The following is a 27,576-nucleotide window of genomic DNA, read 5'->3' as shown; positions in this document are numbered from 1 at the left end:
TTGTAATGTAGCTAATAGAAGAAAATTGCTGTGTTCATAAAATATTGAAATTTTTATTACCTCTTTGCTGGACACTATGATTTTTAAAAAAAAAAAGAAAAAGGTGTAAGCAATATACGTCATTCCAAAAAAAAGCATGTTTTTGTGGGGATAGATGCATTTATGGATAGTTCCATCAGTGCAGGGAAAATATGCAAATTGCATTGAGTTTTTGAAATTGTGTTTAAAATCAGCAGTGCTTGTCTGTATACATTGCATACATTTGGCTCTTACCAGTGCCACAGTGGAAATGGAGGGAGCATTAGAGTTATTGAACAATAAATGTTACATGATTTGATTTGACATTTTCTGTCCCTTATATGCATGTTCTGATTTTTTTTTGTTATTTCCTTGTTCTCCCACCCACCCCTCCCTTCTCACCAGGAAGAAACTGGCAGTTCTGTTTTCTCCAAGACATTGCTAATGTTGTATAGTAGCTGATACTGGAAAACCTAAAATTCATTATGAACAGAGCAGCTTAATTTGCAGAGTTTTGCAATCCTCTGTGTATCAGAACTGAGTCCAAGGGCCCAGTTACCTTGAAATCTGAGTGTCTAATCTAGAAAAAACACTTAAGTTATTGAAATATTTACTGAAATTGTAACATTAGGAGATACAAAAATAAAAGAACCACAAAGTGAAATGAATAAAATTATGAATTTGTTGTTTGTTCTATTAATAGAGATGGTAAACTAAAGGAAGCAGACCAAATCCTTGCTATCAATGGACAGGCTCTAGATCAGAGTGTCACCCATCAACAAGCTATTGGCATCCTGCAGAAAGCCACTGATCAGGTTCAGTTGGTGATTGCCAGGGGAGCAATTTCACACTTATCCAGTCCAGTGATTTCACGTACTCCGTCAGATGCAAGTACGCTCTCAGCACATTCATCTACAGTAAGTGTAGCATGCACCAGAGTCTAAATATATAAATTATTTTCTCCTATTTAATAATGAAAAACAGCATAAAGAGGTGTGTTGCTTATGTGTTCTCTGGATTGCTCTTCTGGAGAGCTGGTCTTCCTCAATGGGTTGAATGCTCAATTGTAATGATTCTGTGATATAAAATCATGATGTAATCTTCCTAATGAAATCTGTTTTATAAAGAATTATTTCCAATACAAAGCGTTTTCTCCAATACAAAGCAAGGATTAAGCACGTGTGTTTTAATGAGTTGCTACAGAGAAGGCTAAATAAATTGGTAAGAATCTCAGATTAGGGAATCTTTGCACCTCTCCAGCCATCAAGATGCTCTTCATTGATTACAGCTTTACATTCAGCGCTATCATCCCCTCAAAACTAATTAATAAGCTCCAAGACCTAGGCTCAATACTTCCTTGTGCAACAGGGTCCTTGATTTTTCTCACTTGTCTTCCCAGTCAGTTCAGGTTGGCAAAAACATCTCCACAATCCTCCATCAGCACAGGTGCACCACAAGGCTGTGTGCTTAGCCTCTGCTCCACTCACTTTATACTTATGACTTTGAGGCTAAGTACATCTCAAATGCCATATTTAACTTTGGTGACGTTACTGCCACTGTTGTTGGTGAATCAAAGGTAGTAACAAATCAGCATAAAGGAGGGAGATTGAAAATCTGTCTGAATGGTGCCACAACAACAATCTCTCACCCAACAACACAAAACCAAAGAGTTGATTGTTGACTACGGGAGAACGAAATCAAAGGTTCATGAGCCGGTCTTCATTATGGGATCAGAAATGAATAGGATCAGTAATCTTAAATTCCTCAGTGTTATCATTCCTTGGTCCACCATGTAAATGCCATTACCAAGAGAACATGACAACACCTCTACTTTCTTAGCAGTTTACGAAGATCTGCCATGTCATCTAAAACTGGTAAACTTTTATAGATACATGGCGGAGAGTATACTGACTGGTTACCTCACAGCTTGGTATGGAAACACTAATGCCCTTGAATGGAATAGCCTACAAAAAGTAGTGCATACAGCACAGTCCATCTCAGGTAAAGAGAGCTCATCTACAAGGTGCGCTATTGCAGAAAAACAACATCCACGGTCAAGGGCCCCAGACATCCAGGCCATACTATGCTCTCTTCTTACTGCTGCCATCAGGGAGGAGGTATAGGAGCCTTGGGTCCCACAACACCAGCTTAAGGAACTGCTATACCCCTCAACCAGCAAACTCCTCAGCCAGTATGGGTAGCTTAACTCACCTCAACACTAATGTTCCCTCTAATTTCTAGTGACCTGTGTGCGCAAAAATCTTGTGCTGTGCAATTTTTTTGCCCATTGACGGCAACGTGTGCACACTGAATAATTTCTTCAATAAAAGCAGTATATATAAGCAGTTCTAGATTGCAGACAAATCATCACAAACTCCACGTTATCAACACTGTCCGCATCAGAAACTGAAAAAGGAAATGTGATTGTGTATGATCGTGAAATATACTTACCATGCCAACAAGGTAGAGGGTGACAATCTTTTGTGCCCAATTTAAATTCTTTTGTGCGGTAGTAGCAAAAGATGTGCGCGTGCACACCTTAGGGAGCATTGCCTACCACTGAACTGATTCCACAACCTATGGACTCACTGTCAAGAACTCTGCAGTTTATGTTCTCTTTATCATCTTGAACGTTACAATGAAAATGAAGATTTGGATGATGCTATTGTCGATAGCATTGTATAAAGGCATTCTATTATCTACACTGCTGATTTTGTTCATTTAGTTATTCAAAAGAATGTGGCAGCCTACATTGTCTGCATGAATTCCTCTGTTGATAACTGATAGGAACTGTACTGTAGGAACAGTTTTTACCATGTATTATACTGACACTATATACCTTAATGTTAGAAATAATATCATCTTCTATAATGTCTCATTGATTGTCCTTTTGTTAATCATGCTACCACTTTGACACAATTTTCTTTTCATTTTTTCCTAATGTTTTATCTATAATTTACCTTTCATAGCACTACAATTTATTGCACCTTTTTGCAATCCAACAATATATCATCTCTCCCACAATAACATCTTACAGATGACAACTTTGAAACTAGGATTTCATCGATAGATTGTTAGCATCCAACTGCCTTTCACAATTATGCAAGTTTTATCTGGTTGTGGCTGTATGGACTTTACAGTGATAATTCTTCTCTTAATTCAAAAGATTGTTTATTCTTATTGGCTGCTTGTACTATGTTAAGGCACGGATGAACTGGTAGCCTTAAGCTCCTATGAACTGATGCATTGCCTTTTCCCTTAATATGGCATCAGAATATGAATGTTCACTTTTATCACCTATTTCTTTTTGTTGCTGACTGTGTTACTAAGTGCTCCTTCTCCACTTATCCTGTGTCTTAGTGTCTTGTAGCCTTGCAGACAAGCCATATGCAACTAAAAACTTCAGATAATTAATGTTCCAGATGAAGGGGTTGAACTCAAAATGTTGATTGTTTTTCTTCATTGATAATGCTGACCCATTGAGTCCCTTTAGTATCTTGTGTGTTGCTCCAGATTCCAGCATCTGTAGTCTCTTATTTTCAGATAATTTTTTTTTTGTCTTCATCATTATCTGTCAATTTTATCCGGTTTTCCCCTCTCTTCACTAACACTGCTTGATTTAATAGATATTTGCAGCATTTTCCTTTTGGTTTCAGGTCTTCATAATAAGACTTGTATTTTGTAATCGTTACGTTTTCTCCATTTTCTTTTGACCTGCCCCTATTAATCTATCAACTCAATAACTTCATAAATATCAGAATCACCTTGGTTTCATGGTTTTCCTGGTTTCATATTTGTCCCTTTCATCTCTCCACTATCTTCCCTGCATCTTGAAACTAATTTGTTTTCTATCTCTTCCAGTTTTGATGAAGAGTTTTTAATCTGAAAGGTTAACTGTTTTTCTCTTGCCATAGATGCTACCTGATCTGCTAGGTATTTCCAGCCTTTTTAGTTCTTATTTCAGATTTGTAGCATCTGTGGTGTTTTGATTTTTGTAATATATTTCTGTTTACAAGACTGCTTTTTCATTAGTTTCTTGAAGTATTTTTCGATGCACAAACTTGAAAAGATGAATTTTGTAAGTGAAAATTTCCACTGGATATCTTTGAATGCATTGTTAGATGTGAGTGTCATACCAGACTTCTTAGTTTGGTTTCTGAATTTCATGTAGTGGAATGAAATTGTATTTTTAAATCATAATTGTTGCACAATCTTTTATCCCAAACAGGTCTATTGGCAGTTTGTTGAAAGTGTAGAATTGGTTAATGACGGCTCTGGTTTAGGATTTGGAATAGTGGGTGGAAAAACAACTGGTGTTGTTGTGAAGACCATTTTGCCTGGTGGAGTTGCTGATCGGGTAAGGAGCTAAAAGTACCATTATTTGCTTAAGGCAAAGTTGTTTTTGTTTTTGTTTGCAGTGTTTTACCAGTGGGTGATAAGTGAGAAAAGACGGTACATCTTCCAGTAATCACCGGAGTCACTCTGAGGAGTACTATCCTGCACCATTCAGTCCATCTTGTTGATCTTTCAGAGATGCCCATATTCCAGGGATACCCATCTCCTCCAAGAAAAGTACAACTTTTTTTTATTAACAATCCTTTGTACTTCCCTCCAGCTTCATTATTGATTGCAAGGTCATGTTGGAAATTTATACTGATCTTTGCCATGCCTATTAAACTTGTGCATTTTGCAGTTGTTCTAGATATACACTAATATGTTTATTTCCCTTTTCTGTATAACTAATGTTTACTTAGCATATTATTTGTTAAGATGCAAAGAACTCCCAGCATTCCAATAGGTTATTCCTTTCTTTAGTTCCTTTATTGTAGAACTACAACTACGATTTCTCCTTCAGGTAAACAAATTCCCCTCCACTCCTCTATTTCTCACTCTGACCTTTTACTGCTTTTTATCTGCCTATTATTTCCCTCTAGGTCACCTCCTCTTTTTCTTTCCCCTATAGTCTACTCTCCTCTCTTTTCAAATTCCTCCTTATCCAGCCTTTAACCTTTCCCACTCATCTAGCTATCCAGCTAGCCTCCTTCCCCTCACCCACCTTTTTATTCTGGCCAATACATTCCAGTTGATAATTACAATTTCCAATTTTGTGACAAGTTAAAATTTAAAAATTTTCACTGTTCCTTATTTTCTCCCTTTCTCCTCAGTCCTGAAGAAGGGTCTTGGCGTGAAATGTTGAGTTTCTATTAATTTCCATAGATGCTGCCTGACCTACTGAGTTCCTTCAGCATTTTTTGTGTGTGGTGCTTTGGATTTCCAGAATCTGCAGACTTTTTTTGTTTTTAGAATGTAATCTAGTTGTGTTGCTTGACATTCTTATACAGTGAAGTTCCAGCTGTCAGCTGTAAAATTTTGATGTCCTTGTCTGGTAATCTTTAGTAGATTTCTCTTTGTTCCTTGACAGCTTTATTCCTAGTTTTATGCTTGCCACCAGCTCCAACCATCTGTGCTGGCTGCCACCCTTTTCTCCTGACTTCCAGAGTTTTACATTCTGTTTTTTGGATACTAGTTTATTGATGGTCTTGTTCAGCTGACGATGACCCTATATTTGCTGATGGTAAATTTAAATGTATTCTGCTTTCATTTTCACACTTTATTGTCAGAATTATTGCTTTGATTGCTCTATCATCAGCTCATAAGTCTTTTTATGTACAAGTAGTCCCTTGTATTGGGAAGCTCTTCGTGTTTCCGCAATATTAATGGAGAGTGAGACATTGTTGTATTGTACAAGATACATCTAGGTTAATTTTGAAAATAACTTTGCTGATAAAGGCAAACCATATAAAACATGATTTCTCATGCATTTTAACTTATCTCTTTATTACTAAAGGATGGACGACTTCAAAGTGGGGATCATATTCTCAAGATAGGTGAAACAGACCTGTTTGGAATGGGTAGTGAGCAAGTGGCTCAGGTGCTGAGACAGTGTGGAAATCGAGTCAAGTTGGTAATTGCAAGAGGAGCTGTGGAAGATCCCTTGGCTGCTGCCCCTCATGGACTTCCTGCATTACCGACTGTACCACCGGTAGCAGAAGAGGCAAGTAATTATGTCTGTGTTCCCCTGAAGGCAGTTATTTTATAATTTGTTTTTTGACCTTCTGCCTTTCAAATGGGAAGTTTATTAGTTGGAAAAGGTTTACTGTCCCATATTTTGTTTATGATATTTGACCAACACACATTTTGGGAGTGTTGGTATGAGATTAATAGAATAAGGAAGCATAATATGCAAGCACAATATTTATCTTTTTTTAGCCTGAACCAACTTTCTCGCAGCATGTTGATGGGGAAGTATTTGATGTGGAGCTTACAAAAGATGTTCATGGACTAGGCATAACCATTGCTGGTTATGTTGGAGACAAGAATCAAGGTATTATAATAGATTTTCAAAAATGAAACTTTTTCTTCTTTTGTATCTTAAGTTACTGAAAGGAACAGTGAAGTATTTTAAATTTTAATTTGGCACAAAATTGCAAATTGTATTCATCAACTGGAATGTATTGGTGTTAACTTTTAAGAGAGGATTATTGCTTTAATGGGGTACATTTCTATTATGGATAATTTTGTTTCCTCTGGTGTAATATTTGGAAAATTTATGTAACTTCCACTTCTAGTATAATTCACCATAGTCATAATCACAGATAACTTCTTGACCTCATGGCCAATTTGATGCAGTATATTGGGTAGCTTTGTACTGAAATTATGATGGTCAGAAAATGGCTTAGAGATGTAAAAATTATTTTATGTAGGATTTGTATATTTTTTACAGAAATTGAAGGGCTATATGAAAGCTCACTGTACCTTTCATTATGTACTTAAGACATTTTCCTGCCTAAGTCTATACCTCAGGTGATATGTTACAAAATGTGGTTTGTCTGACAAAGAGTGTCATGTTTATTGTCTAACACTTTTTGTATGCATTCTGAATCTCACCTCTTCAGTGAGTGAGTCTGTACATCTTATCTTACAAGTGAACCGTTTGGTAGTCTTATAACAGCGGGGTAGAAGCTGCCTTTGAGCCTGGTGGCACATGCTTTTAGACTTTTGTATCTTCTGTCGAATGAGAGCGGGGAGAAGTGAGAATGTTTGGGAGGCAGTTGCTTCACCAAGGCGCTGAGAAGTGTAGACAGAGTTCATAGAGGAAAGGCTGGTTTCCATGATGTGCTGAGCTGCGTCTTCCAACTCACTACAGTTTCGTAAGGTCATGGACAGAGCAGTTCCTGTACCAAACCAAAATGCTTCCTATGATACCTCAATAAAAATTGATGAGGGTCAAAGGGCACATGTCCAATTTCTTTAGTCTCCTGAGAAGTAGAGGCACTAGTAAGTTTTCTTGGCCATGATATCAATGTAGTTGGACAGGCTGTTGGTGTTATTCACACCTAGGAACTTGAAGTTTTCAACACTCTTCACCTCAGCATCATTGATGTAACTAGGAGCATGTGCCCCCACTCCTTTCCTAAAATCAATGATCAGGTCAATGAAGATAATTTAGCAATTTTGATTCCATTTATTTAATTTGAGATATTCAGCTTGAAATCTTGCAAAGTATAGTATTTCTTTTTCAATATTTTTGTTAATTACTTGCATAGACAAATACAAAATACATTATGATATTATGGAAACAGAAACAATATTGAATTGCCCCATAACTATGTATAATAAATTAACCATAATATTGAAAAGGTATATTTTATTTAATCTATAGCAACATCTGGTATTTCTTCTATTCATTTTGTGTTTGTTAATACTGAAAACAAATGGTATGATTGGAGATGAAAAGTTATCAATTTGCATTTTTATCGAAGCTATACTTGCATGACAAATGTGGCTTTCTGGCTTTCACAGTCAATATTGAAATTATATTTTTATATCTGTGCACAGTATTGAGCCGCACAATTCTACAGTATTTCAATTTGGGCTTTCATACAATTAATCAGAAATGATCAATTATTGTTATTTAAAAGTGGGCAGGTTTGAGAAAGGCCTAAAGTGAAATACATCTGCGGATTTATATGGATATGTTTATGCTTGCAGAGCCTTCTGGCATCTTTGTGAAAAGCATCACTCAAGGAAGTGCAGTTGAGCAGGATGGAAGAATACATGTTGGGGACCAGATAATAGCCGTAAGCATAATTTGGAATAATTTCAAAAATATAATTTGTTTTTGTTTTAGAACTGTGGTGATGAGAAATTATCACTTGTTTCTTTAGACTTGACATTAATTGGAGTGCATGATATGAGGGGGAGTTCCTAAATTCAGAAGTCACTCAAAATGGGCATTGGAATCATGATTGCCCATTCAAAAATGAAACGTTGACAGCTTGCTGATCTTGTGCCAATTTCACGAAACAGCTGACAATACTGAATTACAGTAAAGGATATGCAATGTTGCATCTGTGTTGTTTTAGAAATAGCCGTGTCTTCTGGTACGTTGTTCCAGTGCGGCTATTATGCTGGCATCTAACCAACAATTGGGAAAGTTGTTCAGGTATATGCTATTTCCAAAAATATGATAAACCAATTTTTCAATCATATTGGAAGTGTTATGGATAATGTTATCAGTGAAACCTATTCATCAATAATTTGGTTACTGATGGCTGGCACAAATTCCACCTGGAATTATAGTATTTGATACAAGCAGTATTCCCATTTATTTTTTGCTCTTTTTTTTTTCTTTCATGGTGAGGACTGCAGTAATATGGTTTGGATTATCTACTTGGAACATCCGGTTAATAGCATTTGAAATGTTTCAGCCTTGAATTGGACTTGTGATGGGCTATATTTTAAATGAAAGTGAGCATGTTCATGAACCTGCTGCCTTCCATTGTTCACTATCATGCTTGTTGTATGTGGCAGTACTGTAAAGCTTTTATCTGGCATATTGGTTTAGGATAGCGATTACATTCTGTCATCTTATTTGTCGAATGCAGTCCTGTAGCTTTACCAGGTTGATACTTGATTCTTAAGTGAATTTAGTTTTGTTTCCTAGGGTGTTCCAGGGATCAGGAACATCTTTAGTGTCACCATTAACCTCAAGTTTAACTGGACAAGACAAAATGTGTCTGCAGGATCCTTTACACCATCTACAAAGCGCAAGTAAAGAATGTGATGGAATTCTATCCAAGTGTTTTGAGGAATGCAGCTCCTCAATCAGTGTGATGCCATTCAGAACAAGGGAACCTCTGGTCTCCTCAACCTCTAGCCTTCAAATTTGTTCTCCCAATCATGAATGTATTGAAGATGTGTGTTCCATTTTAAAAACACTACATGCCATCAACTTGCCAGGTCATCTTCAACATCCCTCAATGCGGAAGTCGATTAAAAACCTAGTCTGTTAAGGCAAGCAATAAAGTCACTCAAACATCTCAAGGTGGAATAATTTCACTTAGCATTATGTTATTTCACTTTCATACATTGTCTCAAGCCAGAATCCATTAAATATAGTATCTGATAGAACTGTATGAATAGATGGCATCAATATATGGGTATCTAATAAAACCTTTAATGCAAAGTTTATAGCACTTCAAGCAGGTGACTCACCACCACCTTTTCAATACTTGGTTTCCAATGTATTCCTAACAGCATTCACTCAAGATACTAAATGCTGCAACAGAAGCTCAGACTACAGTCACACATTCATTTTGATTCAGCTCAGACAACGAGTAATGTGGCTCTGAAACACTGTCGACAATTGGTCCTGCAGAATTTGACATCAGTGCATAATCATTTCTCCAATAAATTAGTGACTGATGAGGGGCCACCAGTTCAATAGCAGCAGCTCCATAGAGGCAACGCTTGCCACCCTTTCTGGGAAAGGCAATATTCACCTTCCCACTCTGGGCAGGTAACCAAAAGCAAGGGTTACGAATGTTACATTTTTATTAATAAATATAATAGAGAATTCAAGAGAAACTTGTGATACTCTGCTGATGCCTTTGATATTGCCCACCTGCCTGTCTTGACTGTTGTCCAGTTTGTAGACAGGGTTTTGAAGTTCTGAATTGCTCAGGTTTATCTTCCAACTCTATCTACTGTCCTTTGCTACAGATATCAACAAATTTCCATCAGCCATTATGTATGCTCTGGGAGAGCTGTGTGTTTATAGCACCAAGGCAGATAAAACCACCACAAGAAAACACACTAGAGTGACTATATAATATGACATTGTGTTGCTGCTAAACTTTGGAATTGCAGTTCATTATGATTTGAAATGTTGTCATTACATATTTTTAAGTTGTAGTGGTCATTGATGAAGTAGAGTTAAGTCCTAATGCCATAGTTGAATGGAAAAGTATGTTTTCAGCTACTGATTTTCTTGAACAATCTGGACAGAAAGGGACTAACAGTCTCTCCTGACCGCCTCTCACCTCCCCCCCCCCCCCCATTATGCCCCCACACACCCAACTCCCTTTTCTTACATAGTTGGTGGTAAAAGATGTTCTATCATAATAATGAGAGCCATATATAACTTGATACTCACTCTGCTACGTATTCCAGTATTCCTCCAAGTTAGAGGTCATGAAGGCCTCAGAGCAGACCATAAGACATAGGAGCAGAATTAGGTCATCTGGCCCATCGAGGCTGCTCCCCCATTCAATCATGGCTGATCCCTTTTTTTCCTCCTCCTCAACCCCAGTTCCCGGCCTTCTCCCTGTAACTTTTGATGCCATGTGCAATCAAGAACCTATTAATCTCTGCCTTAAATAGACCCAACGAGCTGGCCTCCACAGCTGCATGTGGCAACAAATTCCACAAATTCACCACTCTTTGGCTAAAGAAATTTCTCCACATCTCTATTTTGAAAGGGCGCCCTCTATCCTGAGGCTATGCCCTTTTGTCCTAGATTCTCCTACCAGTGGAAGCATCCTTTCCACATCTACTCTGTCTAGGCCTTTCAACATTCGAAAGGTTTCAATGAGATCCCCCCCCCCCCAAATCCTTCTGAATTCCAGTAAGTACAGACCCAAAGCTATCAAACGTTCCTTGTATGATAACCCTTTCATTCCTGGTATCATCCTTGTGAACCTCCTCTGGACTCTCTCCAATGCCAGTAAACCTTTTCTAAGATGGGGGGCCCAAAACTGTTCACAATACTCAAGGTGAGGCCTCACCAGTGCCTTATAAAGCCTCAGCATCATATCCCTGCTCTTGTAAGCTAGACCACTTGAAATGAATGCTAACATGACATTTGCCTTCCTCACCACTGATTCAACCTGCAAATTAACCTTCAGGGTGTTCTGCACAAGGACTCCCAAGTCCCTCTGCATCTCAGATTCCTGGATTTCTCCCCGTTTAGAAAATAGTTCGCACATTTGTTTCTACTACCAAAGTGTATGACCATTCATTTTCCAAAATTGTATTTCATTTGCCACTTTCTTGCCCATTCTCCTAATCTGTCTAAGTCCTTCTGCGTTCTACCTGTTTCCTCAACACTACCTGCTCCTCCACCAATCTTTGTATTATCTGCAATGACCATTGCCATGTTATGCCAGATTTCATATGGTAATATGGTTTTGAATGTCTTAATGCTGAAGTGTGTACGTACAGTAAAACAACTGGAGGCTTGAGTCATGTCATCAAAACTTGTTGCTATTGCCCACGCGATTTGATTTCATAGCCAAAATTCTTGGGACCCAGTGAACTGCAGCAGAATGAAGGCACCATGACTTTTGATAGAACGATAGAAAATATGTTATTAGTCACTCGACAGATGCACCATTTTTAAATTGGCATGATTTTTGGTTTTGTATAGGGCAGAGGCTCTGATAAATGCCTGCAACCATTGTACCTTGTGCAATCAGAAAGTTTGCAATCCCAGCAATACTGCATACTCTCACCAGCTGATTGAGTGTGAATATAAGAGGTGAAGCAAGGGCATTGGATATAGAGTTAAGTTCAAATTCTAGTTTGGGGAAACAGGATTGACGATGTTATTCTGTCATGTATATGCATTGCCATGAAGGGCTGGACTGTTTTCTGTACTTGAACAATTCTGATTCTGTACTTGGCCAGACTTGTATTAAATCAACATTGTGTGTTGATTGTTGCTGTCAATTGCTTATTCTGTGAACGTCTGCCAGATGCACACTGTGAGCACCATTGCTCTCAGTAATACGTTGTATCTCATAATTTTCTCTTCAATGGTGCACATCTGCAGTTGCAATTTTGCTCTGTTTCCTTCTGTCATGCTCATATACTTTCCTTTTGATGAAATAAGTCTACAATATCTGGTGTTAAATATTGAAAATCATCATGGAAATTTAGAGTTAAACATTTTTATTGGCTCATTCTGCTAACAGTGTTGATCAGTTATAATTTGAACACCTTTGCATGATTTCAGCCAGATAATCTACCTACGGGACTGTCATCCTTGACTTCTTCATTGTGAAGCCACAGTCTGTGTGAATAGGAAATAACATCCATCCTCATTGACAGTCAACACTGGTGCACTTTGAGGATGTGTGCTTAGCCTGCTCTACTCTCCCTACACCCAATATCTATGTGACTAGGTGCAGTTAATATGCCATCTATAAATTTGCCGATAACGCAACTATTGCTGGTGGAATTTCAGATGGTGACGAGGAAGCTCATTGAGTGGTGTCACAACAGCAACTTTGCATGCAACATTAGTAGGACCAAGGAATTGATGAGGTCTTCGGGAAGGGGAAATCAAGGGAACACATACCAGTCTTCATGGAGGGATCAGCAGCAATGGAAAGAGTGAGCAGTTTCATATTCCTGGGCGTCAATATCTCTGATGATCTATCCTGGGCCTAATATATTGACGTAATTACAAGGAAGTCATGGCAGCTGCTATATTTCACTGGAGTTTGAGGAGACTTGGTGTGCCACCAAAGATTCATACAAATTTCTACAGATGTACCATGGAGAGCCTTCTAACTAGTTGCATCGCCATCTGGTATGGAGGGGCCACTGCACAGGATCAGAAAAAGCTGCAGAAAGTTGCAAACTCAGCTAGCTCTCTCATGGGCATTAGCCTCCCAGCATCAAGGGCATCTTCAAAAGGTGATGCCTCAAAAGTAGCATCCATTATTACTGAACACCATCAGCCAGGATATGTCCTCATCTCATTGCTATCGTCAAGGAGGAGGTGCAGGAGTCTGAAGACACACAAGTCAACATTTTAGGAATAGCTTCTTCCCCTCTGCCATCAGATTTCTGAATGGACAATGAACCCAGTACTTTCCCTCTCTTTTTGTAGTACTTAATTTTATTATGTATCGCAGTCTACTTCTGGCAAAAAACGACAAATTTCACAACACATGCCAGTGATGTTATACCTGGTTCTGATTTAATAATTTAGACTATTTTGTCCTGATGTGATTATAATTTCTGAATGCCTTTGTATTCCAGGTGGATGGAACAAACATTCAAGGCTTCACTAACCAGCAAGCTGTGGAGATGCTGCGACATACAAGTCAAATTGTGCATCTAATTTTAATGAGGAGAGAACACAAGCCAGAAGCTTTGATACAGTCTGAGTGTCAAAGTGAAGTGAAACCTGAGAAGAATGAAGATGCCCTCACAATAGATGACAAACCTTCCAGAAGTAAATTGGTTTTGTCACTGGTTCATGATCTTGTTTAGTGTCACACCAGTATGTGCTTAAGGACAATGAGTAAATAATTTAATGTTACTCTGTTGATAATAATTCAGCTGAAGAACTTAAAACAGTGTAGTAATCAAAGTGCATCATTATATGGAGCGCTTAAATTAAGGAATTGAAGGAGTTGATAAAGCTGAAGTGAAAGTGAAGAAAGAAAAAAAATGAACTTAATTTATCACGCAGAAAGTTGAACTTTTGAAAACCTTTTCCAGATATAATAGCTAAATATTTTAAATATTATTGATTCAATTGTTTTGTTCATTTCACGGTTTCACGGATTATATTTGAAATTAGAAATTCCTATGATAAATCAATTGTCACTCTTGCTGTTGTGTACTGTCTATAGCTTTGGATGATGTGGATGAAAAGTCATCAGTACAAGACAACAGGACTTCAAGTGCTACTCCAATAAATGAACAAGAAACTGAAATTGAAACTGAATCTGAAGGTAAGTTCAATTCAGTCATGAGCGGTTTTTAAAACCACTTGTCAAGGTTTGGGCTTAAATGAGATTATGTGTCCAAGCAATAAGGTGGTTGTAGTGGTTTGCACAACACTTATTTTACAAATTTTGTTAGTTGGTGGCAAATGTTCTGGACAGGAAGATGCAAGAGGTTTTTTTTTAACTGATAGTCTGCAAAGGCTGCAGGTGGTGGAAATTAAAGCCCTGCTTACAGATCACCTCCATGGTCTTCTGAGAATAAACATTTTTAAAAAGTTTAAACATAATAGATAATTAAAGCTTTAAATATTTTAAAAAATCAATGTTCATTATGTGATGTTCCCTACAGTGGAGGAAAAAAAGTGCAGATGGGGTGATCACGTTGCGGACCACTTGTATTCAGTCCATGTGGTAGCTCAGCTTACTTTTATATACCATTTTAACGCTCCATTCCACTCTTCCCCACATGTTCAAGTTCATTTCTTTTTTGCCGTGGGCATACATACGACATGGTATAAACATAATTAAAATCAGCTTTTGCATTGCAGCATGGTACATTGCAAACATGACAGACAAATCACTTAATCTTAAGTTTCCATAAGTTATACATAATTTGCATGACACAATAAACAACAAACAACATGAATTTAGTGCATGGTGTGGGAAATATAGTCTGAGGAATATTTAAGGTTTTTTAAGATCAGATCAGAAATCTGATAATAGGAGAGAAAACCTGATAACCTGATTACAGTAAAGGTGTTATTGAACATTGAGTTGTGAGCTTCAGGCTTCTGTACCTCTTGCCTGATGACAGCAGTGAGAAAGGGGAATGGATTGGATGGCAGGGGGTGGGGGAGATTTTCTTTGAAGATGAATGCTGCCTCCTCAGACATTGCCTTTTGTAGATATCCTCAGTCGTGGGGAGAGCTGTGCCTAGAATGGAACTGGCTGAATCCACCACTTTGTAGGCCCTTGCATCTTGTGCACAGGACTTTTTTTCTCTATCAGAACTAGCCATTTCTACTCTGTCATCTCTGATAATGCCTCATGTTTTCTTCACTGGCACGGCCTGACCCACTGGGCAGAACCTGCAGCATTACATTTAAGAACTTTGTGTTTTTGTTTATACTGTATTATTATTCTCTACTGGCCCTCATTTCATAGCTTCTGTTCATTTTTTTCCTCTTTCTAACAGCCTCCATCAACAGTTGACCAAATGTCCTCAACAGCTTATCTCTGTAGATGTTCTGGCAGTGTTATATTAAAACTAACCTGTTATCTTTCTTTATCTGTTCTGATGAAGAATTTTGATTTGCTCATTCGCTTTTGGCATGAGTTTCTCTTTCTACTGATGTTTCCTGAACTGCTGAGATTTTCCAGCATTTGCTGTTTTATAACCTACAGGACATGCAATTTTTGCTACATAGGATGATGTGGGGGAGAGAAGGAATGGGATAAAACTGTTTATTTGGGACTTTTTAAAAAGGTGCTTAATAAATAGAATGATCATTCCGTCAGGTATTTTTGAATGATAATTTTTTGTGGGATAGTACAGATCTTTTGTGTGTGTGGGGGGGGAATTATTTAAATTGTTAATCTTTTTATTCCAGGGATTCAGCTCAATTTGTCAGAAGAAAGCATTTGTGTTAAATGGCAAGAGCTTCTTGGAGCTAACTATGAAATTGTGGTATGTAAATTTGAAAAACCCATTTATTAATGAGTCCTGTATACATTGTTTAACTGCAACAAACCCTGAGTGAGCACATTTGTAGCTGCACAGTAAATACAACTGACCTATTTTCACTTGGAGCTTCGTCTTTAGTCCTTGCATGAACTCCAAATACTCGTTCCAACCCTCTTCTCACTTACTGCCTTGGGTTGAACCAGGCCATTCACAGACTTGGAATTCCACTTGTCTCAAACATTGATCAGTTTCTTCATCCTGCTTCTTCACCAAAACTGCTCATATCCTGCCCTATCACTCTAACCTATCTACTGTGGTAATTCTCAAACATGTCTTTGTTACCTCTGTTTTAGCCATTTTCAGGTCATCTGCCTTTTAATCCAAAAAGCTGAACTCTTTCAAAACTGTGAGGACTAGGCAGTCTAGACAGTTGGCTAATCTTATGCCCATACTAGTAGTTTTCCTGTAACACCATAGACTATTATCTTGTTTAGCAGCTTCATGCAGCACCTTGTCGAAAGACATTTTGAAAATCCAAGTAAGTAACTCTATTGTCTATCCCTCCTGTTATTTTCTCTTTCTGAACCTTAGGATGCAGGCTATTTTTTCCAGGTGACTTATCTACTCTCAGACCTTCCAATTTCCCAAGCACCTTCTCCGTATCAATAGTGACTACTCGCACTTCTGCCCACTGAAGCTGTCAAATTTCTGAAATGCTGCTGGTATGTCTTCCACAGTGTAGACTTGATGCAAAATACTTACCAATTTGCTCTGCCATTTCTTTACTCTTCATTGCTATCTCTCCTTTTGCTTTTGGTGTCATCTTTTATATTAGCTAGCTTATTTTCTTCATATTTCATCTTTTCTTTTTGCTTCTTAAAGTTGCTTTCTCTTGGGTTTTAAAAGCTTCCCAGTCCTCAAGCTTCCCACTGATTTTCTATTATCTGCAGTTTTTTACTTCCCTTGTCAGCCACTGTTGCCTCTTCCTCCCTTTACAATGCTGCTTTTTTGGGATGAAGCAATCATGTGCCTTCAAAACTACTCCCAGAAACTCCAACTGTTGCTTCCCTTCCATCATCCCTGCTAGCGTCCTCTTCCAGTTGACTTTGGCCAGCTCCTCTCTCATGCCTCTGTAGTTCCCTTTACTCAACTGTATTACCGATATATCCAATTTTGGCATCTGACTCACAAACTGCAGGGTGAATTCTACAGCGTTATGATCACTGTCTCCTTAGGATCCCTTTGCCTTTAGCCTCCCAATCAAATCTGGTTCATTACACAATGCCCAATCCAGAATTGCCTTTTCCCTAGGGGAAAAGTGGCACACAAGAGGAGTTGAGTGTAGCATGGAACTGCCATGATCATATTGAATGTAGAGTATGTGTGAAGTGCCTTTTGCTTTGTAACTTTAATTTATTATTTTAATCTACTTATTCACTTTCAGTGTAAAGAACAAATCTGATAGAGTAATGCATTTATTTTCAGGTGACACAAGTAACAAAGTTCAGTGAAAGTAGTGGTCTAGGCATCAGTTTGGAAGCCACAGTTGGGCATCACTATATTCGTTCCATTCTCCCTGAAGGCCCCGTGGGGCGAAATGGAAAGCTATTTAGTGGAGATGAGCTGTTAGAGGTAAGCAGTAATTTGACCTCCCGTTTGTTACAATAATAACCTTGTATTAACTGATTTTTTTTTTATTATCTATTTCGATAGTATAACTTTTTTTTTTGGAAAAGGAAATATAGTTTCTTTTTATAAGGAATGAGGGAAAAGCCAAGGATCATTCCAGAATGTTCTGAGCTGTAGCCTTTTGCCACTAACTTTTCAACAAGGCAGCTGCCAAATTATAGGTTTAAAGATGTTGAGGTCCACCTGCTTGTACTACAGAACATCTAGAGTCCTGTGTCACCACTTATCACCCACCAGCTGTTTTCTCCTAACTCTACTTCCCCTTCTCCTTACCTGGTTCTACTGATCACCGACCAGCCCCTGCTTCACCTATTTATCTTTACACTGATTGTTTCCACTCTATACTCTGTCTGGATGCAGGATTTTGGCCAAAAATGTCAACCACACTGTCTCAACGGATGTCTGAATTTCTCCAGAAATTTGTGTTTCGCTCTATCTGTACTCTCGTGTCTCCAGGACCTCTATACTACTGGAATTTATAGGTTTCTATCTGCAGTTGCTCTCATAAACAGGGTTTTTTCCTCCAAACTGTGATGTTTCACCTGTCTGCACCTGTGGAGTGTTTTTGGCATGTTTATTCAAAATAGGAAGGTGGCGTATTTTATCCAAGTGTGTGTTGCAGTGTTGAAGTAGTTACATTGAATAAGCTGGTACAATGCAGATTGAGCACTAGGTGACCCATGCTTTACATTGATCTATGTTACTACCGTTTTTGTGTTGACCTTCTTGGCAATCTCCCGCTGCATTGGCTTTATGTAAATAGTAAGCTTTCTCTTCCATTTACCGATGAGGTGATCTGATTCCTCTGTACATGGAACAAAACACGCTGCTGTTAAACTGAGGCTCAGAACTTGACAATTCTGAGTCCATGGAGAGAACAGCTCTCTCTTTGTGTGCAAGCTTTTAACTCCAGCAGGTCGTACCTTTGATCTGATGTTTAGTTAAAATTGTGTCTACGTAGGTAATCTATCAAGCTTCTGATAATGAAATTTGGTCACAGTGTTAAAATACTAGACTGAATTGCAAATTCTAACCACTCTAACACTCATTCTCTAAATGCTTTTTGGAATTATTTTTGTTCATTTGTCCATTGTGCAGCAATGAGATCTACTCTAGTCAACTATGATTTATAGAGGCTGGACTGGTCAGTGGATATGCAGATGACTGTGAGGCCAATTCACCCTCAATTCTCTGGTAGTGTGGGCAAAGGAAGGCAGGTACATTGGGTTAGGGTTGCTGACTCAGGCTTTCCTGGCCAGCCTCTGTCTCTCAGCTGCAATTGTCTGTTCTGCCTCATGTTTCACTGCACCGTTACAGAGGGAGGAGCACCTGGGCAATATGTTCCCATGTGATTAGGTAGATGCCAAAGACTGCTGTGTAACATGCTGTAAGGTTTCATTGATAATGTAATGGTTTCTCTACAGCAGCGATGTTTGGGTTATGGCTGGAGATAACAGGGTTTGGAATGCTGTTGTTCTTTCTTGTGAGTCTGGAAGAGAGATTTTCACAGGTTTTGCCAGGGAGAGATGAGGAGAAAAGATGCGAATGGAGGGAGTTGGTAGACCACCAGACGGGGTGGACTTGGAGCGAGGGTCCGAAGGGTAGTGATGATTGGAGGAGGTCGATGGTGGAAGTCCTGCTTATCAGTGAGCTCCAACATTACGCAATAGACTGTTTCAGAAGAATGGGCCCTTTTTTTTTCCCGTTGTCTTTACTAACCATATAGTCAAAGTAAGAATTATAAAGCTTACTGGTTTAATCGCATATTGTGTACTGTTTGTTATTTTGGGGTATTGATTTGTAACAGGGGACCCAATGCACAGCATCCACCCAAACAAGATTTTTTTTAAGCTTGGCCGGGCCGGGGGCTATCACCCCTTATGTTAAGCCACTAGCCGAAGTGAAAGTTAGTGAAGTTGGTGAAGAGTGTCTTTACAGAGTTTACTTTGGCCTCCATGGGAGCACTTCCTTTCTGTGGTTTACCATAACAAAATTTCTTATGCAGCTGATGGTCTGACATATGAGCTTTGTGGCCTGCCCAGTGTGACTGTGACCTCATTAGAATGGTGTAGATACTGGGCAGGCCCAACTTGCTAAGTACCGCAGTGTCAGGGGTTCTGTCTTGCCACTTAATTTTGAGGAACTTTCTGAGGCAGACTGCGTGGAAATGGTTCAGTTTTTTGGCGTGCCAGTGGTGTACTGTCCATGTTTCGCAGGCATAAGAGCCGTGTGGGAAGTTCTGTAGCTCTATACACCTTCAGCTGGATCTGTAGACTTGTGCCTCTTCTAATCTGGACTTTGGTGTAACGTCTGCCAGAAGTTACACTTGTTTTGGCGATCTTGGCATGTACTTCGTCATCAATGACAAGGTTCTGGGACAGTGTGCTGCCAAGATACATGAACCTGTTCAATGGGTTGAGTTTTTGATCAATGATTGTGATGTTTGGCTAAATGTATAATTTCCCTCAAACTGGCTGATGTATTACTTCAGTCGTTTTGGTGTTGATAGTAAGCCCACAGTTGGTACATGCATCAGAAAGCTTGTTGGTACAGTGCTGCTTATCATCTTTGGAACTGGCATTGAGGGCACAATCATCAGCAAAAAGGAAGTCTCTGATAATGTTTGTCATAACCTTAGTTTTTGCTTGGAGCTTCCTGAGGTGGGACAATTTCTCATCAATGCGGAGTCTGTTGCCGATGCCTACGTCACCGTTTCTGAAGGTATCAGTTAACATAATTGAAAGCACCAGACTGAATAGTATTGACGTCAAGCTGCAGCCCTGCTTGACCCCATTTGAGACAGTGAAGGGCTCGGATATCTCACCAGTGCCCTGGAATCTACTTGCATGCCATCATGAAATTGCTGCACCATGATGATGAATTTACTTGGGCAACTGTACTTCACCATGATCTTCCACTGGCAGCACATTTCAGTGATGAGGAGTGGATAGCAAAACTCACTTATTTGTTTGACATCTTCAACCTGCTCAATGAATTCAATTTGTCACTTCAGGGGAGAATGACCACTGTCTTCAAGTTGGCAGATAAAGTGTCTGCTTTCAAAGCCAAATTGGAACTGTAGGGATGGCGAGTGGACAGGGGCATATTTCACATGTTCCCAACATTAGCTGGGATTCTGGCAGAGACTGAGGCTGGACCGTCCTTCTCACAGCTGGTGTGTGATCATCTATCTTCACTGTCGACAGAATTCGAGCATTACTTCCCAACCGCAAGTGACCCAAGACTTTCAAAGGAATGGGTCCGTGACCCATTTGTGAATGTCCTCGGTGAATCATCCATGTCGGCGTGGGAAGAAGATCAATTCCTCGAGCTTGCAAATGTCTGGGCTGAAAAGTATGTTTGACATAACATGTCTGCTGGCATTCTGGATCAAAGTCAAGGCTGAATATCCTGAGATGGCCACGAAAGCACTGGAAACATTGCTTCCATTTCCAACATGATATCTCTGCAAAGTGGGGTTTTCTGCAATGAATGCAACGAAAACTAAATTGCGGAATAGACCGGACATAAGGAACCCCCTTTGAGTATCACTGTCTCTCATCACCCCTCGATGGGACTGTCTTGTTGCAGGGAAACAAGCCTGATCCCACTGATTCAGCAATATTGGTGTGTTGCAATGATTTTATATGTTCATACGAGGAAAATATGTGCTGTGTGTTTAATATCCGAATGTTACTTTAAATATTATGATGCCATTGACTTATAAGTGACTTATCACTATATTCATGCGAGAAAAATATGCGCTGTGTTTAATAAATTCGTTAGATAAGCCCTTTTAGAAATGAAATTGAGTGTATTAGCCACTTATAAGTGACTTATATTTGACTTATCACCCATATTTCGGTCGTGATTGACACCCCCCCCCCCCCCGTCAGCCGGTCTGCAAGGATATTCTCAATATTAAACCGGTCCATGGTGCAAAAAAGGTTGGGGACCACTGCTTTGGAGGTCTAGCAAGCTTGCCAATGATCTCCATCTTCACTACAAATCCAACTCCAGCCTCATATCAGTCTTGATTTCCATTCCAAAATAATTTGTATCCTGTGCTTCTTTCACAAAGTTTTCCCTCTCCTGCAAGCTAGGCCTCACTCGGTTGCAATATCAACGTTATATCGTGCTAATTCTCTCCTCCTGAAGTCTGTCGGCATCGCCTCTGTCTGACAGTGTGTACACATTCCATGAACCAAAGGTGAGAGGAATGGTCTTAAGTGGTTGGTTAATAATTAGTCTACCTGATGCAGGTACTTATGAAGTAACTCTGGTGCACTTGAGGATATATGAGGGTTATCTGATATAGCAATATTTTTGCAACTGGAGCAGAAATTCATAGTTAACATATTGCTCAATACACAATTGCAGATCATTTAGAAAATCTTGTCTTATGTTCATGTGGTCTTATGATATTTTCAATAAAGGAGTTTTTCCTCCAATACATTGGAGAAGTAATTGCCAAAATCAATCGTCAGTATCATCTTTTATCACATCAACTTTTGTTAGTTTATCACAAATCACAAATGAGAAAATCTGCAGATGCTGGAAATTCAAGTAACAAGCAAAATACTGGAGGAACTCAGCAGGCCAGGCAACATCTATGGAAAAGAGTACAGTTGACATCTCAGGCCGAGACCCTTCACCAGGACTGTCTTTTGATGGTTTATTTTACTCAAGAGAGTTCACCAATGATCTCTATAATGTCATTTGAGATTGCAGAATTGTTTGTATACTTAAAATACAACCTAAAAACATTGGGTTAAATTAATTTGGTTTGGAGGGAATGTTACCTGTAATCAATTAATATTATACTTTAAGATATAGGAGCAGAATTAGGCCACTCAACCTATCAAGTCTGCTCCACCTTTTTCTTATGGTTCATTTTTTTTGAAGCCCTATCTTACACCTTCTATTGAAACCCGTAATCTTCTTTACCAATCAGGAACCTATTGATCTTTGTCTTAAATGCACTCAAAGACTTGAGCCTCAGTAGCCCTCTATGGCAACAAATTCCACAAGCTACAGTCACATCACTGACCCCTACAGATCTTCACTAGTCATTGGTAGCCATCCTGTAAAGGACCCCTTCATCCTTGCTCTCTGACTTCTGCTAGTCAGCCAGTCTTCTATCCATGCTTGTGTCTTACCCCTTGTTTAGCAGCCTTGTGTGTGGCACCTGTCAATGGCCTTCTGGAAATCCAAGTAAGTAATGTGCAGCAACCCTCCTTTGTCTAACTTGCATGATACCTCCTCAAAGAATTCCAACAGATTCATCAGGCATGGTCTCCCCTTATTGAGACTGTGATGACCAAATTCCTGTGCAGAGTCGCAATTGCAATTTCCCAGTCCTCTGGAACCCTCCCTGACATCAGTGATACTTGAAAGCTCACTACTAATTCCTCCACAATTTCTTCAGCTATTAACTAGTTGACATGATTAATTTTAATTTCAAGTTTGTCAATGAACTTATTGTTCTGTGCTGTATTTTAGGTTAATGGTATACCACTACTAGGTAAGAATCACAAAGATGTTGTGAGTATTCTAAAGGACCTGCCTATCAATGTCACCATGGTCTGCTGCCACCCAGTCCTGGAGGTCAAAAATGAAACTGATATTGATGACATGATTTCCATAGAAGAACCCTTTCAAACAAATGAAGAGGTATTGTAATACTGGTATCTCACATACAATATTTCTTAATCTGTACTGATCTTTGTGGTTTTTCCATTGAAAGAAGAGTTTGCCCATGAAAGTTGGGTTTATATAATAATAGATCATGGAGAATTAAGTTTGTATACTGTGACCTTTTAAATTTGAAAGTACATAACAGAAAGGTCCTGTAATTTATGAGTAATCTAAATAAACAGACTGCATTATTAAGAGATGATTTGTTTCATTCACATCAGCAAGGGTACAGACTGTATATTGCAGAGGTTAATGTTTATTGAGAAGCTAACAGAAATTAAGTGTTTTGAGATTTCAATTTATTCATAGATTGTGAATGTCACACACAACACCAGCATTTTTTTTCCTGTGTTAATTGTTTTTGAACTGAGTGCCAATCCATTTAGGGTGACTATATAGCCATGGGTAAAGAGTTGTATACTAGCCAGATAGAGAAACTAACTTGAATAAGTAAAAGAGCCTTGCCATTTTCCTGCACCTTAACTCGCCCATCGATTGAAGTAACAATTGCTATGCTTACCTTGAGGTCATGGGGTCAAAGAGCAGTATTGCACTGACAGAGGCCGTTAGTTCATATCCCTCTGAGGCCCTCCTTTCCATGTACCTATCCAAGTGCTTCTTAAGTATTTATACATCTTTGTTAACCACTTCTTGTAGCAGATCATTCTATATACTCACCACCTGATTGAATTTCTCAGAGGATATCTCAAAGCATATTGATGAAGGTAGAGCAGTCGATGTTGTGTACATGGATTTTAGTAAGGCATTTGATAAGGTTCCCCATGGAAGGCTCATTCGGAAAGTTAATTGGGATTTTGGGAAACTTGACTGTGGATTCAGAAGGGAGAGGATAGTGCAGATGGAGTATTTTCTGCCTGAAGGTCAATGACCAATGGTGTTCTGCAGGGATCTGTTCTGGGAACCCTGCTGTTTATGATTTTTGTAAATGACTTGGCTGAGGAAGTGGAAGGGTAGGTCAGAAGTTATGCAGATGGTATGAAGTTTCATGGTATTGTGGATTGTGTAGAAGATTATCGAAGGTTAAATGGTTTGAATGGCTTGTCATATGAAGAGTGTTTGATGACTCTGGGCCTGTATTCACTGGAGTTCACAAGAATGAGGGAGACCTCATTGAAACCTATCAAATGCTGAAAAGCCTTGAAAGAGAGTATGCGGAGAAGATGTTTCCGATGGTGGGAAAATCTAAGACCAGAAGACACAGCCTCAGAATAGAGGGGCATCCTTTTAGAACAGAGATGAGGAGGAATTTCTTTAGCCAGAGAGTGGTGAATTTGAGGAATTCTTTGCCACAGGCAGCTGTAGAGGCCAAGTCTTTATGTATATTTAAGACAAAGGTTGATAGGTTCTTGTTAAGGGCTTCGGCTCAATGGGCTTAGGTGGAAACGGGCGAGGCGAGGAGGGTTTGGTATTCATTTTTTGTTGTTATTTGAGGAGAGGGGCAGTATGAGTGTGAGGGCAGCTTGTTGTTCTCGGTGCCAGATGTAGGTGGTCGTGGAGTCTCCCAGCCTCCCGGACATCCACATCTGTGCCAGGTGCGCTGAGATGCAGCTCCTAAGGGACCGCATTAGGGAACTGGAACTGCACCTCGATGACCTTCGTCGGGTCAGGGAGAGTGAGGAGTGGATAGAGAGGAGTTACAGGCAGGTGGTCACACCGGGGCCACGGGAGGCAGACAAGTGGATCACGGTTAGGAGGGGGATGGAGAAGAGTCAGGTACTAGAGAGTACCCCGGTGGCTGTGCCCCTTGACAATAAGTACTCCTGTTTGAGTACTGTTGGGGGGGACAGCTTACCTGGGGGAAGCGACAGTGGCCGTGCCTCCGGCATTGAGTCCGGCCCTGTAGCTCAGAAGGGTAGAGAAAGGAAGAGGAGGGCAGTAGTAATAGGGGACTTGATAGAAAGGGGGTCAGATAGGTGATTCTGTGGATGCAGGTTGTAGTTTGCCTCCCTGGTGCCAGGGTCCGGGATATTTCTGATCGCGTCCAAGATATCCTGAAGTGGGAGGGTGAGGAGCCAGAGGTCGTGGTACATATAGGTACCAATGACAGAGGTAGGAAAAAGGAAGAGGTCCTGAAAGGAGAATATAGGGAGTTAGGAAGGGAGTTGAGAAAAAGGACTGCAAAGGTAGTAATCTCGGGATTACTGCCTGTGCCACGCTTTAGTGAGAGTAGGAATGCAATGAGGTAGAGGATAAATGCGCGGCTGAGGGATTGGAGCAGGGGGCAGGGATTTGAATTTTTGGATCATTGGGACCTCTTTTGACACAGGCGTGACCTGTACAAAAAGGACAGGTTACACTTGAATCCTAGGGGGACCAATATCGTGGCGGGGAGATTTGCGAGGGCTACTGAGGTGACTTTACACTAGAATGGTTGGGGGTGGGAATCAGATTAAAGAGACTAGGAGAGAGGAGGTTAGTTCACAACAGGGGGATGGGAACAAGTGCAGAGAGACAGAGGGGTGTAAAATGAGGGTAGAAGCAAAAAGTAGTAAGGTGAAAAGTAAAAGTGGCAGGCCGGCAAATCCAGGGCAAAAATCAAAAAGGGCCACTTTTCAACATAATTGTATAAGGGCTGAGAGTGTTGTAAAAGCAAACCTGAAGGCTTTGTGTGTCAATGCAAGGAGCATTCATAACAAGGTGGATGAATTAAAAGCTAAGATTGTTTTTAATGAATATGATGTCACAGAGACATGACTCCAGGGTGACCAAGGATGGGAGCTCAACATTCAGGGATATTCAATATTCAGGAGGGATAGACATGAAAGAAAAGGAGGTGGGGTAGCACTGCTGGTTAGAGAGGAGATTATTGCAATAGAAAGGAAGGACATTAGCTGGGAGGATGTGGAATCGATATGGGTAGAGCTGCATAACACTAAGGGGCAGAAAACACCGATGGGAGTTGTGTACAGGCCACCTAACAGTAGTAGTGAGGTTGGGGATGGCATTAAACAGGAAATTAGAAATGTGTGCAATAAAGGAACAGCAGTTATAATGGGTGACTTCAATCTACATATAGGTTGGATGAACCAAATTGGTAAGGGTGCTAAGGAAGGGGATTTCTTAGAATGTATGCGGTATGGTTTTTGAACCAACATGTCGAGGAACCAACTAGAGAGCAGGCTATTCTGGACTGGGTTTTGAGCAATGAGGAAGGGTTGATTAGCAATCTTGTTCTTCATTAAGATGGAGAGTGACATAGTTAATTCAGAAACAAAGGTTCTGAACTTAAAGAGGGGTAACTTTGAAGGTATGAGACGTGAATTAGCTAAGATAGACTGGCAAATGGTACTTAAAGGGTTGACGGTGGAATGCAATGGCAAGCATTTAAAGATCACATGGATGAACTACAACAATTGTTCATCCCAGTTTGGCAAAAGAAATCGGGTAAGGTAGTGCACCTATGGCTGCCAAGGGAAATTAGGGATAATATCAATTCCAAAGAAGAAGCATACAAATTAGCCAGACAAAGCGGCTCACCTGAGGACTGGGAGAAATTCAGAGTCCAGCAGAGGAGGACAAAGAGCTTAAGTAGGAAAGGGAAAAATGATTATGAGAGAAAGCTGGCAGGGAAGATAAAAACTGACTGTAAAAGCTTTTATAGATATGTGAAAAGAAAAAGATTGGTTAAGACAAATGTAGGTCCCCTACAGACATAAACAGGTGAATTGATTATGGGGAACAAGGACATGGCAGACCAATTGAGTAACTACTTTGGTTCTGTCTTCACTAAGGAAGACATAAATAATCTTCTGGAAATAGTAGGGGACCGAGGGTCTAGTGAGATGGAGGAACTGAGGGAAATACATGTTAGTAGGGAAGTGGTGTTAGGTAAATTGAAGGGATTAAAGGCAGATAAATCCCCAGGGCCAGATGGTCTGCGTCCCAGCGTGCTTAAGGAAGTAGCCCAAGGAATAGTGGATGCATTAGTGATAATTTTTCAAAACTCTTTAGGTTCTGGACTAGTTCCTGAGGATTGGAGGGTGGCTAATGTAACCCCACTTTTTAAAAAAGTAGGGAGAGAGAAACCGGGGAATCATAGACCGGTTAGCCTAACATCGGTGGTGGGGAAAATGCTAGAGTCAGTTATCAAAGATGTGATAACAGAACATTTGGAAAGCGGTGAAATCATCGGACAAAGTCAGCATGGATTTGTGAAAGGAAAATCATGTCTGACGAATCTCATAGAATTTTTTGAGGATGTAACTAGTAGAGTGGATAGGGGAGAACCAGTGGATGTGGTATATTTGGATTTTCAAAAGGCTTTTGACAAGGTCCCACACAGGAGATTAGTGTGCAAACTTAAAGCACGTGGTATTGGGGGTAAGGTATTGATGTGGATAGAGAATTGGTTGGCAGACAGAAAGCAAAGAGTGGGAATAA

At 39.7% G+C, this 27,576-nt stretch overlaps 1 protein-coding gene across 9 annotated transcripts in view; it reads left to right on the top strand.

Moving 5' to 3' along the window:
* LOC140197688 (multiple PDZ domain protein) overlaps positions 1–27,576 on the top strand; it is a 224,302-nt gene that overhangs the window by 42,486 nt on the left and 154,240 nt on the right. For all 9 annotated transcript variants that reach the window (XM_072258019.1, XM_072258016.1, XM_072258015.1 and 6 more), the window contains 10 exons: positions 722–935; positions 4,247–4,375; positions 5,867–6,073; positions 6,289–6,403; positions 8,071–8,159; positions 13,411–13,606; positions 14,010–14,111; positions 15,716–15,792; positions 17,275–17,421; positions 22,981–23,151. In XM_072258019.1, coding sequence (XP_072114120.1) covers positions 722–935; positions 4,247–4,375; positions 5,867–6,073; positions 6,289–6,403; positions 8,071–8,159; positions 13,411–13,606; positions 14,010–14,111; positions 15,716–15,792; positions 17,275–17,421; positions 22,981–23,151 — 1,447 coding nt within the window. The remainder of the gene's footprint in view (positions 1–721; positions 936–4,246; positions 4,376–5,866; positions 6,074–6,288; positions 6,404–8,070; positions 8,160–13,410; positions 13,607–14,009; positions 14,112–15,715; positions 15,793–17,274; positions 17,422–22,980; positions 23,152–27,576) is intronic.

Source organism: Mobula birostris, chromosome 5, assembly GCF_030028105.1.
Source record: "Mobula birostris isolate sMobBir1 chromosome 5, sMobBir1.hap1, whole genome shotgun sequence".
In the NCBI taxonomy this organism is placed as follows: Eukaryota; Metazoa; Chordata; class Chondrichthyes; order Myliobatiformes; family Myliobatidae; genus Mobula; species Mobula birostris.
The sequence above is the reverse complement of the archived record's forward strand: the minus strand, read 5'-3'. Positions and strand labels throughout refer to the sequence as shown.